This window comes from Phlebotomus papatasi, chromosome 1 (assembly GCF_024763615.1).
Source record: "Phlebotomus papatasi isolate M1 chromosome 1, Ppap_2.1, whole genome shotgun sequence".
NCBI lineage: Eukaryota > Metazoa > Arthropoda > Insecta > Diptera > Psychodidae > Phlebotomus > Phlebotomus papatasi.
The window spans coordinates 29,179,642-29,199,650 of NC_077222.1; the positions used below are offsets into that span (position 1 = coordinate 29,179,642).

General features: G+C 32.5%; 1 protein-coding gene across 1 annotated transcript; it reads right to left on the reverse strand.

The window, feature by feature from the left end:
• Positions 1 to 1,128: 1,128 nt before the first annotated feature.
• Positions 1,129 to 19,496, reverse strand: LOC129799595 (facilitated trehalose transporter Tret1-like). Its single transcript, XM_055843618.1, has 5 exons — positions 18,830 to 19,496; positions 16,274 to 16,545; positions 5,160 to 5,960; positions 4,763 to 5,098; positions 1,129 to 1,744 (listed from the first exon to the last, which is right to left on the reverse strand). Exons 1-5 carry the CDS (start codon positions 18,835 to 18,837, stop codon positions 1,548 to 1,550), a joined length of 1,614 nt encoding a protein of 537 aa, XP_055699593.1. The 5' UTR covers positions 18,838 to 19,496; the 3' UTR covers positions 1,129 to 1,547.
• Between the last annotated feature and the right edge of the window lie 513 nt (positions 19,497 to 20,009).

The window sequence follows — 20,009 nt, forward strand, 5'->3', positions numbered from 1 at the left end:
AGGTTAAAATGGCAAGTTATAAGAAGTTGAAAGAAGGGAAATCGTCCAGAGAAATTGGTTGATAGAATTTTGGAAGTCTAGTTTCGAGTTTTTTAACGTCACGCTGTGTGGATATCTGTCCGTTCGGCTGTCGCCATAGTTCTAGAAGCCAAATGGTTAGAGATAGACGAGATAGAGACAGATACTTGGGATCTTCGCCTCCGCCACGTAAATCCACCCAAGGATCGTTAGCATGTCCCTCATTTTCACTTTACCTTTCCACTACCCTCAAAACCCATGTTTTTCTTTGGGATTGCTCGAAAACGCGTCGTGCGATTTTATACTTTTTTGGATATGCTTTATAGAGATTATCCAGGCGGACATTTCGTCCTTATACGAAAATCCCGTTGAATGATTCCTAATAACGGTTTTTCAAGGTCAAAAGTTAAAAAGACTCTAGAGAGCGTGTTTCTCGACCGAATGATATTATGTTCTCGGGCTCGTTAGAAAAAGTTTGAAATTCCTGACACTGAACCGATTCCAATCGGTTATAAAAACCGGTTCATAACCGATGACTAATTTTCATCAGAAAATCAATTCACGCACTCTTAAAATTATTTTAAAGGATCTTTTGAGTGATTTATGAATCAGTTCAAATCGGTTGAGAATCGGTAACGATAAATGATGCGAAAGTACTTTTGAAGTATAGCTTCTAAGTCGAAATTTCGAGCACTTTTCACAGCCTGGGACGCTTAGGCACTTATTTTTCCCAATCAGACAAGCATGGAGACTGATCGTTACCGCTTAGCCAATAAGAATGTTCGTTAGGTGAACTCATAATCCGGCAAAAGGAAAATTACGCTGTTACAAAATTCAGAATTAAACTTTCTCAGGGGAATCGCCAATAGGGGGAAGTGGGGCACCTTCAAAATTGGGATTTTCTCCTATTTTTAAGTGAAACTGAACTAATGTAATTGAACTTCTTAATCTATTTGTGCAGCTGAATTGTATCATGCTAAGGCTCAATTTTCTTTAAAAATTGGTGAAAAATCACAATTTCAAAGGTACTCCACTTTCAAAGGTGCCCCGCTTCCCCCCTAATGACGAAAATCCCTAAAAAAAAATGAAATAAAATGAAACTTCCTCAACGTGCTTTAACTATTTTATTTCTTTTCACTGTTCTGCAGTACCTTGTTTTGTGTACACACATCAGCAGTTAATAATTAGAAAATATCAAAAAATACTGTTCTCCGAACTAACGATCAAAATTATTTTCAGTTTTACCTTTTTTTTTAATAACTTGTGCACACTCTCCTTTTACAAAATATCTAAATTTTGCAAATGTAAATGGAACTTATCACAATAGTTTAAATTTGTTTTCGTATTCACTGAGGTATTCTTTTGCTAGAAAATTAAAAATTTTATTGATTTATCTACCTAAATCTATTTTGGTAATCTTTATAAAAGCTAGCAACCTTATCTAATAGGATTTTTTTAAATATCACTTAATATTTTACATCTATTGATTTGAATAAGTATATTAGCACCTAAAGGCATTTGTAGTATTCTCATGATGACAACAATTTGTCCTTTTCCACTGAAATAATTGGTGGTTTTGTATTGTTAAGATTGTTGTCATAATTTGGTAAAACTGATGCGCCTTTCTTTGTTTTCAGGGTCGATATTCTACCAGAGAAGTAATCCTCAATCTCCTGAAGACTTTTGCCCTTGGTTTCCGGAAGGCATTTGTAGAAAAATATACATCCTAGAAAAAAAAGGAAATTTAAAGTTAGATAAATATAATGACTACATAATATGTAATTAGTATTTAAAAGTTAAATTTAAATGCGAAAAATCTTAAAGAAATTAGAGTTTTTTTTAGAAGTCTTTAATATTTTAGGTAACCCGACATGCGGATCTTCTACTGAGTTAGTCTACTGTGAAGCAAATATTTTTAAATTTTCAATTTTATTAAGGATAAACTGAAATTTTTTCTAAACCCTTTCCACATTTTTAACTTAAAAATCTTTTCCTTGACATCCAGTGGATCGTAATTTGTTTCCATTTCTTTGAGGGTATCTCTTAAAATTTAGCAGTTACAAATTTCGCAGATAATAGCAAGAGATTAAGCATTTTCAGCATATTGGACAATTTTAAAATCATGAATTATTGCTGTTTCCTTCAAACTATTATCCCAATGGACATACCCTTAAGAACACAGTAATCTCAAGCATGGGCGTACCCAGCTAGGGGCAGGGGGGGCAGCTGCCTCCCCCTAGAAGCGTCAAAAAAATCAATAACAAGTGAAAAGTAAAAAAATATATATTTATTCAGCTAAAAAGTTTAGTTTGGCAAGTAAAAACATCCAAATCTTTCCAAAAATGGGCTTAATTTTTCAATTCATGAAGATCGAAACTTTCATGAAAATTCTATTGCTTTTTAAGTTGTAAATTTAGTCACTTCTCAAATTTGATGTTTTACTGCTCATTTGTAGAGGGTCAATACAGAAATAAACTTATAAAAACTCAAAAACTATTAAACGCCCAATGGGAAGGGGGGGAGGCAGGACAAGGCTCTTGTCCGTACTGTTCAAGAATTAAAAAAAGTGTAAAAATGGGCAAATATTTCGTAACTATTTCTGCTTTCTTTTTCTAACGTAATTTCACTAATAAATTTATATAGTAATATATTTTTCGAAAAGAAGAAAGTTGTCATGTAATCTTTTTCACATATTTAAAAGATATTTATGAATTTATAACGAAAGCCTAAGAATCCACAGGGAAAGTAAAAATATAGTGTTACAATATGTTTTAGAAAAGTCGTCCTTGAGTCTTCTAAAAATCGTATTTTTTGGCACTAACGGTTGACCATATGAGAAAATAGCAAGTTCTTAAAATGATTCTACCGATTATATTTTTAATAATCTTCTTCTTAATGACCTATACACATTCTGAACTGTTTTCGTCAAAAATTGCATTTTTGACAGAATTGTGACGTTTCCACCTAGAGAAGTGCAGAAAATTTCCTTCTAAAAAGCATTTGTTTTTTTTTTGAAAATTACTCCCAATGTAGAGGCCTTAACTCTTTCCGGACCGAAGCATATGCTGCAAGCCAATTTCGCCATTTTTTAATCGAAAATATCTAAGATCAGGAATTAATTGAGGTCTTATAAAAAATATCTTACATTTGGACATCCTTATAGTTTGTAATCATCCACAAGAATCGAATTTTTATAAATTCTGAATACTTAAAAACATTGTTTTTCATAGAATATTCATATGCTTCTTTGGGTACTCAGAGTCCCTAAAGAGACGAAAGAGTTAAGACATCTTAAAAACTTGTGATGGACCTCTAATTTCCTCGGGGGATATGTTTAAAAAAAAAGCACTAAGGACTCCGAAAGTTTATTTGGAGCCATTAAATGGAGCAGTCAGACGTGAAAATTTAAGAATATGTAATAAAAGCTGAGGTCTTACATTTACTTTGAACTTTGATCTGTTGAGGGGATCTGCGGGTCAAAAAGGCTGAAAATAGCATATTTTCTAACTTTTTTCTCAACATAATAAAAACTTTATTTAATTCAAGCTCCTAGGCATATAAAATCATAACATTTAAACTATTTCTTTTTTATATTTTTATTAAAAAAATAAATAAAATTCAGCCGTTAGGACCTGATGATGCAGTTCAAATGTTGTATTTATACATACTTAAGGGCTTTAATTAAAACAATTTTATTACGTTGACAAAAATGAAAGAAAACATGCTGTTATTAGGCTGCGTGATCCATGTAACCCCTTAAGGGGTTACGTAGGTCAAACTGACTAAAAAAAAGCACATTTTTCTCTAATATTTTTACAACATTTAAAGTATATTTTCTGAAATTTTCTTATAGAAATTCAGCTGTAGGGATCTGATTTCCGGAATTCGGAGACCTTTTTGAAAAAAAATTACGTTTCTATGGACAAGATTTCTTGAAATAAATTCATCCGAAATCCAAAAACCAATTATTTCCTGTTAGCTTAATGAGTCGAACCAGTCATTGATCATCAGCATCATTGTCATTTTCAACAGCATATCCCTATTGAAGTTGCGTCTTTGAACGAATGGGATTTTTGAATTATTTTACACTATGTTTCATTTTATAGAAGTTATGATCAAGTAAACATAAAATCCTTCGTTCGAGGACTAGTTTAATTCATCACCTAACAGGAAATATTAACGTTTTTAATATTATAAAATATAGCTCAATGGCTGAATCTTGATTTTTTTAAATTAAAATGCAGAAAATATAGTTTAAATCTTCTTCTTATGCCTAAGAACTTGAATTATTTTTTTTTTTATTATGCTGGAAAAGAAATTTGGAAAAAATATTCTCTTTATTGGACGTAAATTTTCGTTAAATGAAAAAGTCAAAGCTGGAAATTTTCAGAAGCATATCATTAATTCTCTAAAGACTGATAGTCCTTTTTGCCTTGAAGGGTTTCACAAAACGAAATGTTAAGACCTATGTTCCACATTAAGTTTAAAAAAATATAAGCTCCAAAACACTATTTAATGTTTTTGTATGCTCATTATTATCAGAAATGAATAAAGATAGGTGTTATAGTAAAAATGCACCGTGTTCTACGGATCGGAAGGAGCTTTATCAGATGTTTCACATGTAGTTGATTCAATAGATTAAACCTAGGGCGAATTCGAACCCAGGAGGACACTTACGTTACTTGCGAGCGTATAGTAAATCAACTTAACCAGTTAGGTAGATCCAAAAATAGGGATTACTTACCTATTAGAGATATGCATCCATAGAGCATAAAAGTTCCGTGCTGATAGAGTATAGATGAGAGGAAAGGATAAGTTTTGACGACAATGAAGACAAAGATGTGAGCTGAACATGTGGTCATTCCACCAATAATCCCTCGAACTCTCTGCGGATACAGCTCACCAATCATCACCCAAGGCACAACGAGGAAGCCCAAAGTACACGTAATTGTGAAGACAAATATACACGCGACAGGAAACCAAGTGTTGACTGCTTCAATAGGTGGCTCAGCATGATCCCACTGATATTTATAGTAGAGATAAACGCCAAGTCCGATCATGCTCACTCCGCACCCGATTCCTGCACAAGTCACAAAGTTAGTGTGTGATATTTTGGAACACACAGTGGCAAAATAACTTACCGGAAATAAATGTAAGAGGCCGTCGACCGCATTTTCTCAGCGCTACGCATGCAATAACCGTAAAGGCCAATCGGACAACCCCAAGAACAATTGTACACATATTCTTATCCATATTGGTGCCTGAATCCTGGAAAATCTCTACAGCATAGAAGGTGATCGTGTTGACACCACTGAACTGATACATCATGAAGTAGAGAAAGAGGATACCGAAAGGTTTAAGAGCTGATGGGCTCATAATAGCAGCTAAAGTCTCCTTAGGTGTCATCTTAACATTTGTATTATTTTTCATGGCAAAATTCTGCAATTGATCCACTTCACGTTCAACATCGTACGTTGATCCACGCAATTTGGCCAGGCTTTTAGTAGCTTTCTCAGGTTTCTGTTTAACAATCAAGAAATTTGGGGTTTCCGGCATGAAGATCATGAACACAAGTGCAAGAATTGGCACTATCGTCGAAACTCCCGCCAAAATTTGCCACGTGACAAAAGATCCGAGAGTATATTGAATCAATACGCCTAAACTGATTCCAATTGAAGCTAATGCTGTTAGCATGCCCCTTAGATGAGGCTGAGTAACTTCTGATGTATAAACTCTTGCAGGAGCACCAACCATTCCACTTCCCAATCCTACAAGGAGTCTCCCAATGTAGATCATATAGATGTTTGTTGCAAATGCAATTAACAGCCATCCCAGTATTAAGGGCACTTCTGTAACGATGAGGGTCTTTTTTCTTCCCCATCTATCCATGAGATATCCACTGAGAATGCATCCTACCGGTGTACTTGCAGAGGACAGGGAAGCTAAAATTCAGTAAAAAAATATTTGATCAGTAAAAAATTATTTTCCTAAGAGAAAATTAAATTTAAAAAAAAACTCTTTTTTCCAAAAGTTTCATTATAATTTCAGTATTCCTAAAAATCCTAAACAAAGTTTCTGATCAAATTTTATATTTTACATTTAGGGTAAGTGTGCAAAATTCCGGCCAGCTTGCAATTCCGGCCACCCTTTTTATTCCTCGAATTTCTATGAAGTTTTAGTTTTTATATACTCTAGAGATTATACAATGTAAAAGAAAAACAGAAAATGTTATTTCGACAAACGAGATGACGTAAAACAGACTTTGGAAGAAATCCCGAAGAGCAAGGAACTATGAGAATAAAGGTGGCCGAAATAGGGGACCAAAACCATATTTATATTTTTATTCATTTTAAAATCTACTAAGAATAATTATAGAGAAAATAAAGACGATAAATTGTTAACAAGTTTCCAAGCAACACTTCCTAAGAAAAAGGAATAAAAAACTCAATTTGTATTAAAAATATTACATTCCAAATTTGAGACTTTGGCTCTTGCATGCAACTATGTCGAAATTTGGCACACTTACCCTACTTTTTTATGAATTGATCAGAATAAGACTGAATTGATCCAAATAGCAATCTGTTTACATTACTTAAGATATGAGCCTTGATGGTTATTGATCATTGTATTATAGTAATGTACCTTCGAGGTAAAGTATTGTACTTGAGATAATTTATAGATTAAATCAAGTTCGTTGTTTACAAAGAAGAACCGATTAGCTTGATCTCTAGGGAAGATTTTTTACAAGTGTTAATGTTCACTAGTTTATCTATATGACTATATGACTTCGCCTAGAATCGCCAGAGACTGATAAAATTCTTTCAAGTAATTAATTTTATTGGAAAACACCTTTAAACGTTGGCAAAACAATTTTTTTTACAAAAGATTACTGGAAATAATCTTAAATACAATTGGTTTACATTATTGAAGTAAACATGCTTATTATGTTGAGTAAGATACTAAGTAATTTAACCAGATAGTTTTCAAAATTTAATAGCTTAACATTGAAATTTTAAATTTATTAATTTTAACTGTGTTATCACACTTACACATTAAAATTTTAATATGATTCACATTAATTGTCGCTGGTGAGAGTCCAAATGCGTAATTTGTGTGTTTGAATCATTTTATATTCAAAATTTGATCTATTTGTTGATAAAAAGGTAGACTTGGCCCGCAAAATTTGATATAAATTGATTTATAGCATTAATGCGAAAAATTAATGCGATTTTCTCTTTAATTTTTTAATGTGAAAAACATTTATGCTTTAGGTAAGTTTAAACTTATTTTTGCAGGCCAAGGCCACTTCTTTATAAATAAATAGAAAAAACCCCAAATATTAAGTGACTCAAAGACACAAATAACATATTTGGACGCTCACAAGCGACAATTAATGTGAATCACATTAAAATTTTAATGTGCAAGTGTGATAACGCCATAAGTCTCAAAGCTTCTCGCGAATTATTTAATTTACACTTTTAAAGTTACACTTTTATGATTTCAGTATTTTCGTATTTTCTTAACTCTTTAAGGACGAGTGGAACACAGGTATCCCAAAAGAAAAACCATTTGCCCTGTTTAGAAGACAAGTTTCTGTATTCAAAAAAATTGTTTACGTTTTTAGGACACCGACGTCCCACTCGTCCTTAAAGCACTTTTTAATATAAACGATGACTTTAAAAATAAATTATCCGCTTTTTTTATAAAACAATTTCTTTTAATTGTAGAAATATCAATGAAATCCAAAGACCAAAGTCAAATTTTCTAACTATTTGATCTAGAACTCAAGAACCTAGAGATAGAAAAACTAAATTTCTTATTTTGTAGAACAATATCGTGAAAATGTTAGCCATTTGTTTCATATTTTTGTTAGCGAGGAATTATTACAAGCAATAAGAAAATTGTACATACAGTAACTTAATTCCGGAACTGTGAGGGCCAATAAACACAGAAAATAATATTTAATCAGAATTTGTTTCTTTTTTATTTGCTAATTTACTATGTAAATTATAAATATTTATTTTTTAATAGATAAACTTTGAAAACATTACCAACTTGTTATGAACAACACACAATAATATTTATTTAGCAAATATGTTATAGAAACTGTGTATATGAGTGCAAACAAGAAACTGTAATGGCTAATGCCCAATGCACAATAAATTTTGTTTTGTAAACATGTTTTTGACTTTTCAGTGAGAGTGAATGAAATATAGATCTAGTCATCTCGCTCACTCTTATTGACAATTTCGAAAACATATTTTCAAACATAAGTTATTGTACGCTGGGCATAATGCGCAACACACAGTAACTTTTTTTGTAAACATGTTTTCAAAATTTCCTATGAGAGACAGCGAGATAACTAGATCTCGGTTTAATTCACTCTCACTGGAACGTCAAGAACATGTAAACAAAACAAAAGTTATTGTGCATTGGGCATATAGATGGCAGGTTTCATGAAATTTCACAGAAGTCTCCATTTACAATTAGCGGAAAAACGAGAAATTTCATGAAATGTTGGGCATAATGCCCAGCGCACATTAACATTTGTTTTGTAAACATGTTTTTGAGATTTAAATGAGAGTGAATGAAACCTAGATCTAGTTATCTCGCTTACTCTCACAGGCAATTTTGAAAACATATTTACAAACAAAAGTTATTGTGCGCTGGGCATAATGATCAACGCACAAAAACTTTTGTTTGTAAATATGTTATCAAAAATGACTGTGAGAGTGAGCGAGATGACTAATCTACATCTTAATTACTCTCATTAAAATGTCAAAAATATGTTTACTAAACAAAAGTTATTGTGCGTTGGGCATAATGCCCAACGCACAATAACTTTTGTTTGTAAATATGTTATCAAAAATGACTGTGAGAGTGAGCGAGATGACTAATCTACATCTTAATTACTCTCATTAAAATGTCAAAAATATGTTTACTAAACAAAAGTTATTGTGCGTTGGGCATAATGCCCAACGCACAATAACTTTTGTTTAGTAAACATGTTTTTAATACTTCAATGAGAGCGAATTAAATCTAGATCTAGTCACCTCGCTTACACTCATATACAATTTTGAAAAAATGTTTACGAACAAAAATTGTTATGCGCCGCACATAATGCCCAACGCACAATAATTTCTATTTAAATGAAATCAAGATACTAGGACAGCTGTCATGTTGTCAATATCACAAAAAGATGAAGAAAAATAACTTCCCGACTATGTAACAGGGCTGGGAGCAAAGGGAGCATCATGCCAAGGAGATAAAAATGATTTCTACTATTCCTTTTTTTTTAATAAAAAAAAAAATGAATTGTGGATGTACTTAGTGCAAGTTGCTTTAATGTTCTTAATGAAAACGGCTCAAGTAAGAACATTTACAAAGGCCTTAATTAAGTACTTTGTGATAAGTGGGGAGCCGCATTCTTTACAACTCTCTTTTTGTCGAGGGAGTTACTCTCTGGAATGCACTTTCTAGAGAGGAGAAACGGCGGCTTGTCCAAACCTTTTTGGCATCTTAGTTTGCTTTTTTTTGCTTTTACCTAAATGTCAGAAAGACTTTTTTTTCTTTCAAACGATGCAGATGACTTATGGTGCTATTCCAATGAAAAAATGAACATGTTTTTTTAGCACATTACTGTTCTCAAGTACTAAAAAGACCATGACTGTTCCCATATGTTATTTCAATTAATGTCAGATGGCATTTAGATCGGGGGTGAAAGCTTGCTCGGCGGGAATATTCGAATTCGGATTTCGGTTGGGAAATTGACAAGATTAATTTAATGTTTTCATCATAGTATTTTCTACATTTTCTTTATCATGATTGACGAGATGTAAGGTTCTTCTCTCAACACAAAAACTTCATATTTTCCGCAGTCCTCGTCGTGTTTCAAAATCACCAAATAGTCATGACAGGAACCGACACAAAAGAAAAGTTCAACCGAAATCCGAATTCGAATATTCCCTCCGAACAAGCTTTCACCCGATCACAATGCTATCTGATATTCAGTCAGTGTGGAGTAACCTGTCATGTCAGCTTGGTGGTGTGATGCAGTTGGATGGCCGGGAATTGACAACTTTAGCCTCAACCGCGGATTTTCCCAGGTTTTCCATGAGTTTTCCCGTGAATGCTCAGTGGTGAAAGTTCGGCGAGCACCATTAATAATCTCTACTCATTATTTCCCTTGAAATGACGTATGGGAACAGACATGGTCTTTTTTAGTACTTGAGAACAGTAATGCGCTAAAAAAACATGGTCACTTTTTCATTGGAATAGCACCATATTTCATGATTTTGAAACACGACGAGTACTGCGGAAAATATGAAGTTTTTGTGTTGAGAGAAGAACCTTACCTCTCGTCAATCATGATAAAGAAAATGTAGAAAATACTACAGTAGACTCTCTCTCAATCGGGAATATGGGGCAAAATGTCATCCGGTTTAACTATAGAATTGAGCATCAAAACCTTTGTAAATTCCACAAAAAGCGCTCAATTATAAAGAATCACGATAAAATAGGTAGAACTACAGCGAATTTGAGCAAATTAGCTTCATAATTAAACGTGAATATTGTCAACAAAATTTTTCGCCCGATTGAGTGAGAGTCTACTGTATGATGAAAACATTAAATTAATCTTGCCAATTTCCCAACCGAAATCCGAATTCGAATATTCCCGCCGAGCAAGCTTTCACCCCATCACAATGCCATCTGACATTAATTGAAATAACATGTGGGAACAGTCATGGTCTTTTTAGTACTTGAGAACAGTAATGTGCTAAAAAACATGCTCATATTTTCATTGGAATAGCACCATTATACATCCTGAGAAAGAGCATTTCCACCATTTGGCTCTGGAGGTTGATCACCAACGTTAAGACGGCGGTGGACTCAAGCATTGCTTTCCGACAAATCTTTATCTTTATACATATCTTAATAAATGTATCCTTTTTCTTCAGCTTTCAAGAGCACTAGCTCAAAAGCACGGTTATTAAATAAAATAAATAAATAATTAGTCGATATTTTGCAAAATTCATTTTTTTGGCTTTACGGGTAGTCCTTGGTACCCTCTACCTTCCCCGTGAATATTATACCAGAAAGTTATTTATTTGCAAAGTTATATGAGTGTTAAATCTGAAAAATCCTACTCAGCATGTAAAATCTCAGCTTGAAATCGCTTTCCTGTAAAGCCTGTAAATCCTGACTTACTCGTTTTATATTCTGAGATAGTTGGATTGTCTACAACTCTCTAAAATTAGGTTATTGAGTTAGGGTCTTATTAAGTTTTTTAATAAGTACTTAATTTATCAAATGGGTATTTATCGCTCTATCTGATAACCGTGAAAGGAGATATAAGTTCTAGAAATCAAGCAGTTTCAGATAGAAACTTATACGAGCCTCAGACCTAAGGCTTAGCCATATGGCTTAACTGCTTTATTTTCTTATCAATCACGACTTTTTGGAAAAGATTAATTTAGTATTTGTTAAAGATTAATGACTTATTAGGTTCTCAAAAAGCAATAAAATTGCTCTTTATTTAGGATATTCAGGCCTTCGGGAACTAGGTTTAACCTCTAATCTGAAGACCGCTTTAGAGTCTTCAATGGACCCCCGAAAGTTGATCTTAGCATCATTATATGTATGACCTTCATGTGTCTTATAAGAATATGCTAATTAGAGATCATTTAGGCCTTATGGGGATTACGTAAAAATAAATTATCTAATTTGTCATATTTCTCTCAAAATATTCTTCCCTTTTCCTTAAATCTTTTAATTATTCTTCAAATTAAGTACGACAAGTTACAAATTTACAATGATGGAATAATGCCTAATTAGATTAATTTAAAGTGCTTGAAAACCTTGAAAACTTTGTCTGGTTAGGCTAATATTTTGGCAAGAAGAAATTTATTTTATATAAATTATTTTTCCTCAGAAAATTCTCAGTCAGTGCCAATGTGTGTCAGTACTATATGTTCTGTACATAGTATATTATGTAAGTATGTTAGATATAGTACAGACAAATGGGGTAAGGTTGGAAAAAAAACTAGAACTGTTTATTTATTAGAGAAAAGAGGGAAAAATTCGCGAAAATATGATGATTCAAATGAAAATGTAATGATAAAGTTGCGTATTCTTATATTTTCATTCTAATGGGAGCATGTAAACAAACTTCGCGTGGCGGTTTGATTACCGAGAAATCCCCCCTTGCACATTCTGGCGCCCATCCAAAATAGTTAATGACACAGAGATTCGAGTAAGAAAAGTGAATGTAGAGTGAAAGTCCAAAATATATGGTAGACGATAGAGGATAATCATATGATGTCTCTTCAAAATCTGCACACGCCAAAATAATGTGGTGTGAGCATTGTTGTTGTCAAAAATTCAAAATAAAATCAACAAAATACTTGTTGCTCTTCTTTATCCTTTCAACACAATGCGATTTTCTTTATTCATCAGCATCACAAAAGAAAAAATAATGTGGATTTATTTATTTTTTGAGGAAAAACACCACGAGTTTGAATAATCAGATGAGCCTGAAAGAATTGTTCATTGGATTTAAATATATTGTTCCAAGATACCAACGCTATAATCTAACGAGGTTTATTTACGCCAAGCTTCAACAAATGCTCCAATTTTGATTGCCATCTTATGACTTTTCTGATAAGATTATCGGTCTCTTGTCTTTTCTTTTCGATGTGCCTTATTCTTTTTTTTTTTACTCTCGTTTTCACTTTTGTCAAACACGCAACAGAAAGTCCAAATCATAAATAAAAATCACCACTTTAATATGACAATCTACGTACAATTACGTGGTTATCAGTCAAAATTATCAATTTTTGCCCTACTTATCTTTATAGCGATTTAGACTGATAAAAAATGGCTAAAAAACACTCATTTATCACTTGTACAATTAGTGAAACTCACTTTTATTCGCATGTTTGATACAATCTACAAACAATATCTCAATTAATTCACCAATTTTCGATAATTTTCTATCAGTCTCAGGGGTTTCCAGTTGATGTCACAACCATGTTGACCAACTCCTGGAACAACTGATGAACTTCAAAATGAAATCTTCCCTAGAGATCAAACTAATTGGTTCTTCTTGGTAAATAACAAATTTGATTTGATCTACAAATTATCTCAAGTACTGTACTTTACAATGCTCATTATCACCTTTATAATGTTTTTTTTTTTTCAGAAGCGTCCTCCTGCAATTTAGCTGTATGATCAAATATGGGTAGTGTATGAACTTGGCAACTGGTTGATTTATAACGTCATTTTCAGATCTTTGCACTGAATTATTGAGCAGCAAAAATGTTTGTGGTTAATAAAAATTTTTAAATTAGTCAGTCACAAGATAGGAAAGGCAAAATGATGTAAAACAATTTATTTGGAAAACAGCAATTTATCAGTTAAAATTGCAGAAGAACTTTAAGAGGATAAATTAAATGAGTATGGTATTAAAAAACATTTATAATATTTCAATTATAAATAGTTGAATGACAAATTTTGCAGAATTTTTTAAACTAACCGAATATTTAAATTTTTGATGAAAATGTAGAGGAGCTCCCAGAAGACTTCTGGAAGATCTCAAATCAGAACATTCTGACAGGAGATTTATCATTATACAAATTTAAGAAAGATCATTCACCTTTGCTCAAAAAATGTATTTTTTACACCATTTTCTAAAAGATGCTTTTGTGGCTTTATAAATTTTAAATGTTTTAAATGAATCTTGTAAATTAAAAAAAATTCAATATATTAATAGGAAATATATTGAACTACAACTTTGTTGTAGATTTTTTTTGTATTTTAAATTGTGTTTTATGCCAAAAAGTAATATTTGCGAAAAGCGCTTTCTTACCAATTTCATTTGAAAAAAATGAAGCAAAGCGCATCATTTGGTTAAAAAGATCTAAGGCGAGAATCACCCAATATTTAGATGCTTTGCCTCTACACATTGGGAAAGGTTTTCATAAAAATTGGTTTTTAAGGAAAATGCCTTCAAAGCTATATATAGGAATGTCAAAATTCTGTCAAAAATTTTATTTTTGACGAAAATTACTTTCAAGAAACCTTTAGAAATGATGATTTCGATGAAAAGCACCAAAAGATCAAAGACCTAGGGGTGAATAAGTGGCTCTTATAGAGTGGACCATGAGCAGCGATCGGCAAAATTGGTCAATCTGAAGCTAAAGTTTGACAGATCGGCACAATTTGGCCAGAAATCGGTAGATCGGTATGTTATTTTGCAAACATCGCCAGATCGTCACGATTTTAGCGAAAACTTGGCAGATTTAATTGTTAGTTCGTTTTTATGAAGTATAGCGTTCGTTTAAACTGTGTGGTTCGTTTAAATTCGTGTCGCGGAAATACCGTTAAATCGACATATCGGCACAAGGTCGACAAATCCACGAAATCAGCAAATCGGCACAATTTTTGCAAAAGGTTGGCACTTGAGTGAACCATGAGCGGTACAGTTATATCTACCCTTTGTCAAAAACTATTAATGCCGCAAAGTTGTAGAAGTTTTCGGATGAAGATTATAAGAAGTATATTATTATTTCGGAAGAATATTATCAAACATTTGCATACCATTGAAAAAAAAAATCAAAATTAAGGAAAATGAGTACCGCATGAGTTGACGAAAAAACGGACAAAAATTCTAAAATCCTCTTCCGGATTTTTGTCTCGGCGTTACGAAAGAGGGATTTTTCAACATCGAAATTGTACAGACGATGATTAGGGAGGGGAAGGCTTTTAGGTTTCGCACATACTCTGACTTCAAACATTTTATTTTCCTGTATTTCTTAAAAGAATCTGATCTATCTTATATCAATAACTTTTAATAGACAGGGCAGAATCACATTGACAGTAAAATGCTCACCGTGTATTTCGTTAATTTACGCATTTTCATTGCAATTCTTACGCAAATTCTCGATTACCGTATTACTTTATCTCATACTCGGTGGCATTAAGTGAAAATAATATAAGAAAATTGAAGAAATAAAATGAAAATTCGATAAACGGTGAACAAAAAAAGTGTACGATTAATTTCTTTTATATAGTTTTTCTTACACACAGTTTATTGAATTTTCGTTTTATTTCATTTTATTTAATTTTCGTTTTTATTGTAATGAAAATGCGAAAATGAACGAAATTCGGTGAGGCTACGGCGAGCATTTTATTGTCAATGTGATTCTGCCCTTAGTCGTAAGTCACACATTTCCTGAAAAAAAGAGGGCGCATTCATTAAAAAATGAAAATATGAAGTATTCGAAGCCAGAATGTGTGCGAAACTTAAAAGCCTTCCCCTAATGGCTATTTTTCGAGTATCTTAAAAAATGCCAAAATAGACAAGTATCACCAGGGAGAAGACAATGCTTATCATATGGGGGAACTAACGAAAATTTATGCATTATGAACTGCTAAAATTGAACGAAACTGTCAATAGGAATTGCTACAAAAACCTTTTGATTGATTTGTATTTTGCTCGAAAAACGGCCATAATAGGTCAAACAACATGAGCGAGTGGACTTATTGTAGACTAGGTTTATACGATCTAGGTCAACATCAAAACGCTGAATTGGACTATATTTTCTAGCTTAGGCTATTTCCGATAATCATCAGTACTTTGCAAATTAAAAAAGTTTAAAATCGAGTGTATAAACGGTTTTGATCCAAGAATGTCTCATTTTATCTTCAGGGTATCCATATATTATTACAGTGATGGCAAAAAATGTATGGCAATTGAGAACCATTTTTCATGCTTTTTTGATCAAAAACTGGCAGATTTCAAGTTGAAGACCTAATAATTACTATTTTTATTCACCGACTTCACAATTATTTAGTAATTTACTGCCTATTTTTGCTAGTGATCATTCAGCTCTTTCACTAATCAAGTTTTACTTTTAAACAAATTATAGTAATTAAAGGAATTCTTTTTAAAATAAGTACTGATAATGTTTGTTAATATTTAGTACCAACAAGCAAAGTTTATGCTAACCAAATTATACTTCATTTGTTCAGAATTTTTGTCAGTGCTACTCAAATTCATTATTTTGCTGTAAATATGCACAAATCATTGTTCAAAAGTTGTTTTGCCTCTTTTCTTTTTAATTGAAAAATCATCGAAAATAATTGTACTTCTATGAACGTGACTTTTTGCATGGAAAATTTTGCATTATTTTCCAAGAAAGTTTAGTGCATTTCCTACAAGTCATTTTATACTTTTGAGAAATTCATCACTTACCGACCCAGGATGCTTGACTATCGTCAATTGGTATAGCAGAATCAGGTTGTTTGAGTTGAGGTATGACAACCGCACTAAATCCAAAGGCAAATCCAGTATTAATTGTTCCAATATTGCTAACAAAAGCAGCCAGAATTTGTCTCATGGGCTTCCCTCTTTCTTGCTTGGTACTCTGTGATTGTACTGTTGAGGCATTCCCATTGGTATAGCCATTCTTTGCTGCCACAATATTGGCTGATTTTCCATTGTTTACCAATGATGAGGTCTCCTGCCTAGAAAGTCCAATTAACTCTATTAAGATCATCAATTAATACCCCAAAGCCCTTGACGTCAGTTTATTCGTTACGGCCATATTTCACTCGTACTGCGAGAGATAATATGACTTTCTTATCATGTTTTACCCACTCCAAGCAACATTACTATATCGTTCTAATTTCTTTATGGTGATGTTGGAAAATAATGCGAAAGTAGGCAAAAAATATTCCAACATGTGGTACTTGTTTATGTTGAGATGATCAATTTAGAAACTCTAATGAAAAATCTATAAATATAAACCAAATATGGCACGAAATTGATATTGATAGGGAATTTTTTGGAGGTTCTAACAAAATTGCCCTGATTGCCCTTACTTCTTTAGTTTGGTGAAATATTGGTTAATTTTTTTGCGTCTCCGTATCAAGGATAAATATTCTTTTTCATGCGCATTAAAAGTCTGATAAATGTATAAAAATTGTCGGCTCAAAATCAATTAAGAAAGAGAATGATAAGCCAAAGAATGCCGATATTCTCTACTTTTCGATTGAAAATTGTAATATTGATTAAGTGACCATAATCAAGATTTACAAATTCAGAAGTGGGATGCATCCTAATTATCAAATTGAATTCCATTTAACTTTCCATTTTTTATTTATCTTTTTATTCCATTTAGCATTTCTTTAATCCTTATGTAATATTGAAGAAAATAGAATGAATAATTTTGATAATCGCAAATTTTTCGCTTTGCATTAGCAATATGACAAGATATCGGATCATAGATACGACACCATGAAGAATCTTTTTGGTGCCAAATTGACGACCATCTTTTTTTCACGAGTTTATGTATTCATTTTCAGAAGTATATTATGGACCCTTCTGGGTCTCATTTCTACGATGAAGCATCATATCACCTTTTCAAAAAGCATTGGAAAATCATAAGGGTAAGTGCCCATGCTTCGTATCATCCCGAGCTTCATAATGACTAATTTTTTTTCTATGTTTCTGATTAAATATGATCCTGCAATATATTTTAAAACTAGGCACTTTCCCTTGGTTTTTAAAATATGAGTTCGATAAGTCACATTCATAGAGAAAGATAGGAAAAATTTAGTCATTCGAAGCTTAGGATCGTATGAAGCATGGGTACTTTCCCCTAATCTTTGAAAGAACTATTAACAGAAACTCTTTAATTTCGACACTAAAATATTTAACAGATCCTTTTATTTGGCTTTATATCAGAATTGGTTTGATAAATGTCAGTTTTAGTCATAAAATAGAAAAAACGAAAACGAATATAGGCCAGCGTCTGAAGAATTAAACGACTTAAACACATATTTGTTCCTTTTGGGAAGTCGGGTAAAAAATAGATTAACATTTCCAACATATAACTTATGGCGTTGATGTGTTCCAGAGGCTATCTCACGAATATGTTGTTTTTAACATAAAATGCGATTTTTATTCCATTTCGTCAAGCAAATGACGTAAAGGACGGATTTTCAAACCTGTGAAATTTCTAAGCAAACACCAAGCCCTATATAAGAAATTTCTTCCACGAAAATTCGGTTTTATTCATAGATCTATTTAAAGAACCAATTTTCTTTCTCGAGTGTAAAAAAAAATCTATATACACCACACACATGTCTTATCACTAGACATACTGTCGCATTGAAATGTTGGAAAAAAAGGGAGGTTTCTATCAAAATATCAATAATACCGGAGGCATTCAAAGGAAAATTTGTTATTGATTGGTCAATGGGTATGTCACAAATTTTTATTTCACTCATGTACACTGTTAAATATAGAATTAATTGGCTTAATGACAAGGATACTTATTTTTAAATGAAAACTTATTAGCAGTGTTGTCTGATTAAGCTCTTTGTTGAGCGCTTTTATTGTCTTCTATGTCAGAGAGAGAAAGTTTGCAAATAGGAAATATATGGAAATAAATCTCTTTTCTTCGTCAAACAAAGAGATAAAACATCAAAATATTTCTAGGCAGAATGTTAAAGTTGACACTTCGAAGGCATCATGCATTTGTACAATGATTAACGAGTTATACGCTACAATATCAGGCAAAATGAAGAAAAAAAGCACGACAAAACCAACTGATAACGCTTAGAATTCCAATGGAAGAAAAACTAATCAGGGAATGGCTTTTTTTCTCTTCGTGAGATATTTCTATATATTCGTTTCTTATATTTATCCGCAGTAGGAAAATTTTTTCACTGTCATTTTCCATAAAGATATTGCGCTCTAGACGGGAAAATTCTTTATTATTTTATCAAGAAAAAAGACACTTACCCAGTCATGGTAGAGCCACAGGGTGTTATTGGTTAATTGTTTATATTTTTTGAGGAATTGCAGTTTAATTAACTATTAACCTTTGTGTCTATTATAGCAAAAAAAAAAATAGAGGAATTTTTTCTATGTTTGTCTCTTTGTTATTAAAAGTATCACAGTAATTTTCCAATTGCAAATCTACCACGTTTCACTTAAGGCGTCTCTTTCACTAGTAATTCTGCATAATTTATTTGTATTTTGACTTGGCAAACATTTGCTCACGGAGTCACACATCCAAAAATAAATTATATCAGGAAATATCGTGCAATAATTCTTGCATTCTCATGAAATTCTACATAGAACCAGAATTTCTCTCTTCTTGCAGCTAAACATTTGCAAAACTGGCAAAATATTGCAAAAGATAACAATCCCACTCACTTTTCCTCCGAAAAAAAAAATAGAAGAAAACTTAAGATTTTTAGGCCGTTCTTTTGATTTTTTTTTGATTTGAAGATCCACTGTTCGATTTACCGGCCGATTGAACGGTCAACGACTAACTGAATGCCTCGGGCTGCAGTACAAGATTATAAATATGAAGAGAGTCGAGCGCCAGAAACCGAGTGCTTATTACGACTATACAAGCACCAGCTGACTCTGCCAACAATCTCTCTACTGATAAAGGTTGTAAATTCTGTGTTAAAGGAAAAACATGTCGTTTATTTAAGACACACTAATTGGTTATCACACATATTGACTCTAAATCAATTGGGTATTCCATCTCTCCTAGTCTGCTAATTTACTTATGATCTGTTCCATAACTTTAAATTAATATTTGCCTAAACTGTTGCGAACGCCCAAGCACTTGCTACAGAATCTCAAAAAAAAAAAAAACAAAATTCTTGGCGTAAACATTCAGCTAATTTTAACGTAAATTCCCAATATCACTACCAAGGGGTTGAAAGTCCTTTAACGTAGGGACCAAAAATATACCAGACTACACATTGCAATCATTTTTCGATAACACAGGCAAAAAGAGGAAAATTTCGCGCATGTAATGATTATGCGGATGCTTTTTTTTTGTTTATTTCCACAATATAATATAAATGTATGATTTCCTTGTCACTTCGTCAAAAGAGTCAAAAAAAATGCTATCACTGGGTAGCACGTGATTTAAGAGAATTTTTACAATTCTTTCTGACAC